Source organism: Zingiber officinale, chromosome 6B (assembly GCF_018446385.1).
Source record: "Zingiber officinale cultivar Zhangliang chromosome 6B, Zo_v1.1, whole genome shotgun sequence".
Taxonomy (NCBI): domain Eukaryota; kingdom Viridiplantae; phylum Streptophyta; class Magnoliopsida; order Zingiberales; family Zingiberaceae; genus Zingiber; species Zingiber officinale.
Genome location: NC_055996.1, coordinates 72019048 through 72030565, shown reverse-complemented (window position 1 = coordinate 72030565; position 11518 = coordinate 72019048). Strand labels below are relative to the sequence as shown.

General features: G+C 36.8%; 1 protein-coding gene across 1 annotated transcript; it reads left to right on the top strand.

The window, feature by feature from the left end:
- The first annotated feature begins 389 nt into the window (after positions 1-389).
- Positions 390-5110, top strand: LOC121992667. The gene is made up of 8 exons (XM_042547172.1): positions 390-533; positions 773-1040; positions 2211-2282; positions 3313-3377; positions 3461-3608; positions 3743-3841; positions 3920-4009; positions 4638-5110. Exons 2-8 carry the CDS (start codon positions 792-794, stop codon positions 4764-4766), a joined length of 852 nt encoding a protein of 283 aa, XP_042403106.1. The 5' UTR covers positions 390-533; positions 773-791; the 3' UTR covers positions 4767-5110.
- The last annotated feature ends 6408 nt before the right edge of the window (positions 5111-11518 follow it).

Below are 11518 nucleotides of genomic sequence, written 5' to 3'. Positions count from 1 at the left end.
TCAGTCTTTGTTTTTATTTTTCTTCTAAAAATTTAATAATATAAAAAAAATAATTTAAAAAAATCATGATATAAACTTTAAACATATACATTTTAGGTGCCACCAACGATGGATTGAGCATGGGTCACAATTTGAGTTATGAAAAAAATGAGGACCTTTTTATAATTTTAACATTCCTATAATAGATCGTGCTACTTTTCCATCGTCAGGAAGTGAAATACGAGTTTTATTTTTGCACAAGATATTTTAAAGAAGGAGGGCAAAGTTTGGGGGAGGGGCAAAATGAAAAATTCTCGGTTTAAATTCTCAAAGAAAACCAGTTGCCCGTTATAGCATACTGTAACGTCCGTCATCTCGGAGAAAAACATTCTCGACCGTTGTTATCGGCGCCACAACACCAAGTAGCGCACCTCCCAACGCGGATGACGGCTAACATTAGAACGCATTCCTAATTATATCCGAGCGCACAACGGAAGAAGCCCCGAGCCGATCCCATCGACGATTCACGCTCTTCCTCCCCCGTCTCCTTCTAGGTACGCCCGTCTCTCTCTCTCCCACTCTCTTTCTCCCTTCTTGTCCTTCTCAATTTTGTTCTTCTAGCTGGTTTTCCTCGCCGATATTGCTGGATTCTGGCGGGGTGGCGCTTCGATTTGGTGCAGTTTGTGCTGGCCAAACTAAAAATCTGTTGCCATCAAGTTGTTTTCTTGAACAAATTTTGAATCTTTTCATCGGTTTTTTGCTTTAATCGATCGAATTTTGAACTTGGCTGCAGGAGAATTCCATGCGAGAAGATGGGGGATCATGTAGTATTGAGCCTTGATCTGCTGAGGAAGCCTCGAAAGGTTAACACGATCAGAGGGGGAGAGGATTCTGCCCCTAACTTTTCTTCCGCCCTGGTGAGTGGGTCGGGCGGGGAAGGGGAAAACTTGATTGGTGATGAAGAGGAGCCACTGATTCAGTCGGTGGACTGCCGTATATGCCAAGAGGAGGATCACGTGGAGAACTTGGAGGTCCCTTGCGCTTGCAATGGCAGTCTGAAGGTCTCCTTCTCTTTCCCCCTTTTTGGTAGCCTGGAGGTCTATTGACATTCTGATAAAGCTTGACCTGGTTTAGTACTTGGCTATTGGGTCGTTGTGAACTGGTAGCTTTATGTGTTGCCTTTCCAATTATATGCTGTTTTCTGATCTTCGAAAAACAAATGATGTGCTGTTGAATTCCAATGTCTGCTAGCTCATGCATCTCTATTGGTCAGATTCCTGATAGAGTTGATAGACATGCATTACTGCATGGATTCCAATGTATAAAGTTATAGATTACCTTCTGATCTACTAAAAAATTTATATGCTTATGAATTGCATGGATCTGTTGCTCAAGATTCCTGATATGCTCTTGTTACTTATAATGAATTAAACTGTGGGACAAGATCCATGTAGCTGCTTGAATAGTTGGACTCATGGATTTGTTGTTGTACTCTGCAATCTGGATTATTTGCTTCAGTAGAATGGGGCATGATGTCTAGGCTTGATACATTACTTTAGCAGTGATTCAATTCTTGTAGGCTCATATATGTTTTCCAGTATGTATACACCCTTGTTATTGTATGGATTACAATGCTTCTGAGTGGAGGGCATGTGAACACAATTAAGCAGTAGCAGATTTTAGGCTTAGATTCTCCGATGGTAGATGTAGAATTCTTCTAAGTGAGATGATCAAAACAATAACATAATATAGAATGACGTTTGCCAGTCTACTTAAGGGACAATGCAGTTTCCTTGCTTTTATTTTATTTTATTTTATTTTATTTTATTTTGGGATATTGGAAATGGAGTCTGTATTTATTTTCTAACTTTTGCACCTTGATTTTTCACCTCAGGAGATTCAAGTTTGTACAACTTCAAAGTGAATAGTAAAATTCTTGTTTCTTTGATATTTTATTAAACTGGCTCCAATTTTTTTAACATTTGTTCTCTGAAACTTCTGCATCTCCTGAGTTTTAAAATCAATATCTTGTTATCTGTTTTTTTAAAGCAATTGGTGCAAACAAATTTCCAACAGTCTGATTTGATTAGCTGTCTCTTCAGTCTTAACTTGAACAGACATTAATGAGATAGATAATATGGCATGATGAATTCTTTCTGCAGTTATAGTATTTCTTTACTTTGCTGCTGTTTAGTTGGCCTAGTCAGTTACAATTTTGCAATGTGCTGCAGTATGCTCATAGGGCATGTATCCAACGTTGGTGCAATGAGAAGGGTGATACAACCTGTGAAATCTGTCATGAGGTGTGTTACAGTCTTGGTTGTATTGTATGGACATTCTCCGCAAATTTGTGTCATTCATGTGCCTTCTTTCTGAAGAATATATAGTTTTTGTTTTTTTTTTTGTAAACAAAGATAAACTATTCTTTTTTAAAAAAGGCATTTAATTTTATTTCCTGTTTCCAAGATTCACAATCTACACACTTCCATGAACAAAGATTAATGTCTAAACAAAAAAGGTAGGATGTCTAGGATCCAATTTTATAAGCAACATAAGCTGTGCTGTGCATTGCCACAAGGTGTTGAAGACAAAAAGAGTAAGCCATTTAGAAGTCATCGATTGTTGTAACAAGGAATATGCTTACATACCATTTCTTCATGCAATACAAACAACAAGCTAGTTCCTCTGAGGAAGAAGAATATATATATATATATATATTTTGGCATTCGTTTGGTTCAAATGGTTGTCTAAACCTCTGGTGAGAAAAGGGTGAAGTGAAAATAGGAAATTCACCTGGATTTAGCACAAACTTGTTCTGTTTAGTTGTTTGGATAATTTATTTGTATTGTGATTTATTTATTATCAATATTCTAGTGCAATAGGAAACTTACCTTACCACTTGCCTTTTAAAGTTCATTTATAACTTATTTTCTGATTCATTAACTATGCCAAGTATTCAATTAACATTTAGTTCTTTTATGGTATTGTTTATTTAGCAGCACATAACCCTATTATTATTATTATTATTATTATTATTGATAATCCTGGGGTCCAAGCTTCACCCGACTAATACTAGAGGGGGACAACCTTCCCCCTGGTTCGTGGGTAAATCCAAAACACAACTCATGCACACTGAGAAATCGACCTCCAGGATATTCATCCCACACATAACCCTATTATTCATCTTCGATGTGCTGGCCTATCTTGAGTTTCTTGTGCTAACTCCTAATCCTTTTGACTTGAACAATGTGCTCCTGTATATTCACTTTAAAAACAATATGTCATATATCAAATAAGTATTATAATTTTTTTTAGCTTCATTTGTGATTACAGCAATATAAACCTGGTTATACCACTCCTCCACGAATTCATTTTGATGACACCACAATTGACATCAAGTAAGTTCATTTACAAATTTTACTTTGTCAATCCAAATATTTATTCCTTTTTCTTTAAGATATTTTTTCATTTGCTGTGGCAGTTGGTTAATTACAGGTTCTGCATTGGATTTGCATGATCGTCACGTATTGACAATGAGAGCAGCACACCACCACCTTGTTGAAGGTGACTATGATGGATATGCTTCAAATGACAGTGGTGCTGTATTTTGCCGCTCTGTTACTTTAATAGTTAAGTCCCTTTCTTATTTTTAACCTTGACATCTACATCCCGCAATCAGATGGCATCTAACTTAAGAGTTATAAAATGATACTCAAATGGTATACATGTATACTAAGCATTTTTCCTGAACAAACTTCTGTAGTTAATGGCTCTCTTGTTGTTGAGGCATGCATTGATCATTAATAACGCTGATGGCAATGAGGATGACAGCGATGTCGAAGATGCTTCTGCATACTTTTCAGTGAGTGAAAATTTAAACTGCTTAGTATTTTAGGGCCTAGCTTGTTCATGTATCAAACACATTAGTTGAATTTTTCAGCTTTTTTTGCTACGTGCCCTGGGATTTCTGTTACCATGCTACTTTATGGCGTGGATCATAACGATCATGCAACGGCAAAGGGAAAGGCAGGTAAAAAGCTGTTGATATTTTGATGCTTGCATAGTTTTGGTGTCTTTAATGTAAAACTTTACTTTTCTAATGAATTTCCTTACAAGTTGGAATGCTTGAGATTCCTCCTTTGGCAACCATTTTGCTGAAGTTAACAACACTATCAATCAGGTTCCTGCATGTCACTTCCTGACCAAACAAAATAAGTGACTCCATATAGGCTAGATGAAGGTCACATATATCAAGAATTCCACCATATAGTGAAAGCTTGTGTTTATAGTAGAGGGTCACAACAAATTAAAAGTAATCTGCCAAAATTATTAATTAGGTCTGGATCACAATATGGGCACATATATTTATTACCAGTTGAGATTCAGTTGAGGCTGAGTCAGGGCTTAGGTGGTTTGCTTGAGGTGACCACAGGTCTATTGAGATTCTTGTGAGGATGCTGAGTTCCACGAAGGTGGAATGTACTTCTGTGGTTCATGTGAAAGTTGAGTTGAGTAGAAGTTGAGTTCCACAGATCTATTGAGATTCTATTTTCCTGTGACTAGAAAATTGAGGATTATGTGACTCGTTTTATTTTTAATCCTTTTGTTGGGGTCTATATTTTGTATTGGCATTCAATCCCAACGACCCAAATACTCAGGAAGCAGCTGGCTTAGCAGCAAGTGGAGTGGCACTCATTCTGCAGTCTGGTCGACATAGGGGCAGCTTGCCCATCACATTAGCACCAGATTCACCATCCACTCCCCAACAAGAGCCACCGCAACCGTAGCTATCTCAAGTGTGAGAATCATTCTGTTAGACTCGAGTTGGTTCTCAAATGAACTATAGTCCGTATTTAGTGACAGGTTCGAGCCACAAGTCGAGACTGTATTTGAATCTGTTCCGTGCATTTGAAGATTTCACTTGCAGCTATTCCTTTGTTTGGGCATATCTTGGCATTCAGTTTAGCTGTTCACAACAATGTAATTGTATTGGAATGAAATGTATGTTCAATGTGTGATATATCAAAAGAAATATTTGTTAGCTCTTGCATTGTTATGTGGGTTAAAAGAACTGTGTTTATTGGATGAATTGGAAGCAATGGCTTATATTAATTAAGAGAGGCAAATCAAAGGGATGCAGGTGGCTTGTGTAGTTCTTGTAATATTACAAGATAAAAAAATTGGAAAATTATTTTTTCATGATATTGTTATTCCATCCTAATTCAATCTCATTGTATATTTGCCCCACTACTCATCTTTTCTCTAGTTGCCCACCCAATTTAGTGAGATCACTCAACTAGTCTATCTTATCTATGGAATTTGCAAGACTTGATTGATAAAGATTTAATTATTAGAGTGAATTAACATTGATGTAGGTTAACAAAAACAAAATAATTAAATACAATATCATTAAGTTAGGCTAATGTAGTTCATGGACACATCTTCCACTATTTTTTAGCACAAACAAAAAAAAAAGCTATCTACTCATCTTCCACTATTTTTAGCACAAACAAACAAAACAAAATCTAATTGTCATGCAAATTTAACATGGCTATTGATGCCTATTTAGGCCACAAATGATGTTAAAAAACAAATGTGAAAGCTACCTTCTTTGTTATTGGAATGAGAAAGTCTTCCTCTAGGGATAGCTATGGTGTCTTTTTCACTTTATGGATTGAACGCAATAGCAAAAGTTGATCTATTGAAACACTAAATTCATCATGAGGATCACGGGCATCACGTATACCGCTCTATCCCTAGAAGGAACAATGACCAATATTAGCAATGAATGTTAAAGGGCTCAACACACCTTGGGTTAGTACAAGCTTAGGTTGTCCTCATCAAACTATAAATAGACCATATAAGTCCTAAATTTTTTTGAGAAGTGAATCAAAAGAGAACACTTATTCATCTATATCGTCAAATGAACATCTTTCTTTTAAAAAAAATATTAAAATAACACCTCATGTATAAATTTGCTATCTAAAATATCCTTTTATGCTACATTTTAGAGCTGCTTTATATAAAATAGCACAACCTTAGAGTTGCTTCTTACAAAATAACACCACCTTGAAGCTTCTTTGTTAACACCATATGCAAGATGCTTTGTACAAGGTGTGGTTTTTTTTCCACCAAAATTTGGGGTCGTAAATAAACTAAATATTAGTGAACAAACTTAGTATTTTGCTTAGTAAAAATTTATTTATATTCGTTCAATATACAAAAGATCAATTAAATAAATAAGCTTGAATAGTTCGTTAAATTACACAAACAAGTTTGAATACATATTTGTTCAACTTGTTAATGTTTGTGGACAATTTTCACGAACCATGTTCAATAAAACTCTTATCAATATGCTAAATAAATAAAAATAAAATAACTAAATAAGTTTGAATTATCAAACTCAATAACCAATCAAACAAGTAAAAATTTCAAACAATCAAACATGTTTGAATTGAGAGCTCGATAACATTTAAACAAATCAAGCTCGAACAAAACTCAAGCTAAACTTGAATTAAGAGCTTAATAATATCTAAATAAATCAAACTCAAGTAAAGCTTCAAACAAGCTCAAGTTTATATAAAAATAATAATTTAAGCTTAAACAATCATTTTAAAGGATTGATTCATTTTAAGCTCGGCTCGATTATCTTATCAAAAATAATTAAATATCCTAAAGCTCAGTTCTGTTTGACTTGTTTACAACTCTACCAAAATTAGATAAAATTATTTTTAACTTTGGTAAAAAAAAATCAAAATTATTCCATTTTAGAATTGCTTTATACAAAATAACTCCAAGGTGATTTTGGTTGTACAAAATAACTCCAAAGTGTTAGTATTTTATATAGATAAAAAAATATATTTTTATTTTTAATTTTGGATACTCAAATTAATCCTAATCTTCCTCATCACACAAAAACACAATTAATAGTCATGTAAAGCTATATCACGTACAAATTATTCAAAACTATGGTCACATTTTTTTTGTTTTGTTTTACCTAATGAATTAATATTACAACAATGTCTCATTTTCTTTGCCTTCATAAATATTTGGTGCACGAATATCATAGCCGACCATATATATATTTAAATATAATAGAAAGAACACGTGTCTTAATTTTATCAGTAAAAATGCAAGCTTTTCCTGTCTTAATTGATTATCATTCAGCCAATGGCTCATCTTTCCTTGCCGTCTAAAATAAACCAAATTCTTTATTGTGCCTTCATTGAATATAGACAAAATAAAATATAAAATAAGATTAAAAATAGAGTTAAAATATATTATTAGGTGGAAGAGACAGTGACCTGGGAAGACTTGTGAGGATATTTTAGTCGGAACTTGAACGACGAATTCCTGTGAAAATGACCATTGCTGGAAAATTAGTTTGTCTGAGGTTAATTAAGGACGGGTAAACAAATCGATTAGAATTAATTTAGCCGATAGGTGTTGGAAAAAGGTAAATGGTAGAGTAGTGAAGGGGAGAGGATTCATTGGTTAATTTTTAATTAGTCCGATAGTTTTGTGTTTGTGAGGTTGATTTATATTGAATCATAATACTTACAGTTTTCAATGTGAACGTGTATAGAAGAGACTCTTTCTCATGGGTAGACGTAGGAGTATAAATTGATAGCTCGAATTATATTGAATTTAGATAACTCGTATATGAGCATAAATTATGTGTACTTCGAATAATGTTGGATTGATGTAACGGTGATGATCGATGTTCTTGTCTGATTTCGTGATCTAGTGAGTCCACGCAGAACAACTGTCGTGGAGAAGGCTTCGGGTGACATGAAGGTAGATGGGCGAGGGGGCTCACAAAGCTCTTACAAACTCAACAAGAGGTTAGAATTGACGCTGAAATTGAACTCGGAGTGCCCACTCCAAAGCTCAAGTTAGCACAAGGCTCAAGTCAGAGAAAGGTTAAAGCTCTAGAGAAATTGAAGAGTCCAAAAAGTTGTGTTTGCATACATATGTCCATGGGAATGTATAACATTTTATAGATACATAGCATGTCCTCACGTTTTCCATATTTTCGGAGATGAACGCTTATATTGCCCATGTCTTCTGCAAGAAACGGCTACGCTATCAATGTTTTCCAGGATAAATAGCTATGTTGCCCATAACCTCTAGGAAGAAACGACTATGTTGTACATGTCTTCTAGGAGAAATGGTTCAACGGGCCATGTAGGATAAGAGTCTCGACCGAGGGAATCCGAAGTTGAGGGAGTCGGGTAGCCGAGCTAAGAGATTCAGGTGACAGGGCTGAAGGAATCAGGCAACCGGGTTCAAGGAGTTCGGAGTTGAGGGAGTTGGATGTAAGTACTCCAGGTTGATTTTGATGTGATCAACCGAGTTAAGTTAAGCTCTGCGATTTTAATACCTTGTATCTAAATGTGCAGAGACTTAGGAACATAAGAAGTAGAGCGAAAAATGCAGCTAGCGAGAAGGATAGCACGGGAAGCGAGTTGACGAGCTCGATGGATCCGAAAGACAAGGTGTTATGGAAAAGTACATCAATAGACTAGAATACGCACGCGGTGTTTCCGAAAGATGAGAAGCTAGGGAGGAAAACTGCTTAAGGAGAATTCTGGAGTTGGGTTCGGGTGAACTCGACTAATTTGGACGACTGGAGGATCACTCAAGAAACCAGACAAGTCAATGCTAAGTTGACCAAGTCGAGGCGCCTGGACCAAGTCGAGGCGCCCGGAGCAATATGAGCCAGGTCAGCAAACCGTTACAGCGAGGATCAGACTAGAGTCCACGTTAGCATACTCAGGCTCCTGGACTGGGTCCAAGCACCCAGAAGTTGATAAGTCGTTGACGAAGAACCATTGTAGAGTGGATTGAGGCGACCGCATTCAGGAGCCTGGACCGGCTCCAGGTGCATGGGAGCTACCATGTCAGCAAACGACTAGTTCGACCAGTGGCCTATAAATATAGCCATGGTCTTCAAAGTTAAATACAACACACTATACTTTCATTTCTGAATTCATGTTTTAGCTCTATTTGTGCTCAAATTTCTATAAGAGATTTCTCTGCCTATATCAGAGAATTTTAGTGTGCTTCTACTACCTTGGATTAGCAACATCCCTAGTTGCAAACTAAGTAATTCTTTTTGTCTCTTACTTTCTATTTATGTCTTTCATTTTATTTAAGTAACGTGTGTTTGTCCTTACTAAAGTTCAATAGCAAGAGAAAATACTATAATTTTTTTTATTACAAGGCTATTCGCCCCCTCTAGTCGGCCTACACGAGACTAATAATTGGTATCAAAGTAAGGTGCGCTTTACAAGGGCTAACTACCAACTGAAGCAACATGAAAGTGGTTGGAGCGAGCATTCACCGGCCAAAGTTTGAGGAAGATTCGTGATATGAAAAAAGAGAATGAAGATATTCTTTAAAACAGACTTTGAAGTTTTACTAACCATTAAATATGACTTTGTAGCACCCAGAGAGCACTATGAGGGAAAAAGAAGAACATCTCTAGAGCAAAAAAGAGTAAAACGACTTCGTGGTAAATGACAAAATAGAGTTCTATCTGCTGAGTATTCTTCTGCCTCAAGAAGTCAATCAGGTTGGCAGCTACGACTCAGCTAAAGAGCTTTGGCAGAAGTTCTTTGAGCTTCACGAAGAGACCTTGGAGGCAAAACTAGCAAAATGGGACCTGCTTCGGAACCAACTCAACAACCTTCGGATGGAAAAAGAAGAGACAGTAGCTCATCTATACGCAAGAATCAAGGAGATGATCACCAGACTCGTGAATCTTAGAGAAATTATAGCAACCCGAGATTCGCTAAAGTATACTTTAAATGCTTTCAAAGAACTCTCGAGTGGACATCTGTAGTGTTGGATCGTGAAGAATCGATAGAGGGGGGAGTGAATATTGATAAAAAAATTTGTAAATAGTAAGCACTACGGAAAAGAATAAGCAAGAAAAGAGCAAGGCTAACACAAGTGTTTTTTACTTAGTTCGAAGCCTTTGGCGACTCCTACTCCAAGGCACGCACACAAGGGTGCTTTCGATGGGCAATCCACTAGCAATTCGAATAAGTTTTTACAAATTGAAAGTACAGGAAATGCTAAAAGAAATGAAGTACCAACAATAATAAAAATAAATGAAAGAACACGTTGTCAGAGAAGCTTCAACGTCGCAAGAGCACAGGAGAGCAGTTCTTTAGTTTTTTGAGTTAAATCTTTAGCTCCAGCCTTGACCTAGTATCTGAGTCATAAATAAATAAACTTGGTAATAAATCATTTAAATATTGGACCTAGTCTTTGAGCAACTAATAAATAAGACCTAGGGGAAAAGAGAGTTGTCGTCCCTACCCTAAAGGAGAGAGAAATCGTCGTCTCCTACCCTAGAGGAGAAAGAAGCCGTGGGTTTTTGTGGTGAAAAATCGAAGAAAAAGTTGTTGGTGTAAAAAACATCAAACGATCAAACCTAAGTTTTGATTATGCAAAGAGTTCAAAGTTAAGGTTTCTTGTTGGCTAACAAGATTGACTGAGTTTGTAAAAAAGACCTAAGTGATCTTAGGCAAAAGAAAATCCTAGTTGATACTGTAGGATCAAAAAGCGGGGGGGGGGATAGCGCTCTTGGCTAATTTGTTCATTTTAAAACAATCAAGTAAAAACGTAGTGGAATAATGAAAAGATAGAGACAAGAGAAAGCACACCAAGATTTACTTGATTCAGAGTCTGTGACGACTCCTACTCCAAGGCCCACACGTGAAAGTGCTTTCGATGGACAATTACTAATTAATCGAAAGTTACAACAAGATTTACAGTTGAGTACAAGTAACTTTGAAATACAATAATACTGACAACTTGGAGAGTTGAATCCTTAGAGCAATCATCGTCGGGATAGCTTTCAAGCGTCGAGGAGGCGTTTTCTGAACAGCTCGAAGAAGCAGAACTTGTTCGGAATGCTATTATGAAGCTCCTGGTCGAAGCCTGCTTTTATAAGCTATTCTAGGTGTTGGGTTTTTCGGGCAGCGAAAATCGCATTTTCGCGTCGCGAAAACCCCAAAAGCCCCAACCACCGGATCCGTGCAAAGAAAAATAAAATAAAATACGAGTACGAGTTTCTAAACCTTGATCTATAGTAGATCTACAAAGGAAACAAAGAATATACTCTTGATGCGCGCCCTACGCGAATCCCGCTCGTCCAATGGTGCTGGATCTCAAGGTTGTCAAAGTAGACAACCCTCTAGAAGTATCCATACGAACACAAGAAGGAGATCACCAAACTAAAGTGTGCTAGCACCTTAGTTAGGTTCGGCAAGATGAGGAGAGGGAGAGAAGAAAATGGAGCAAGGAAAAAGATGATGGAATGAATGAGAATAATTCACAAAATGAAACTTATTCATCCCATTCATATGGCCGACCACATTAAGAGCATGTGTAACTCCCATGGAATGCCAAGAGTCACAACTCTTGGTAACTCCCATGAGGTGACATCTCACTTAAGCAACCATGATGATGTGGAGCATCATCATTGGCCCACTCAATGCCAACTCACCAATGAGGTGACATAAAG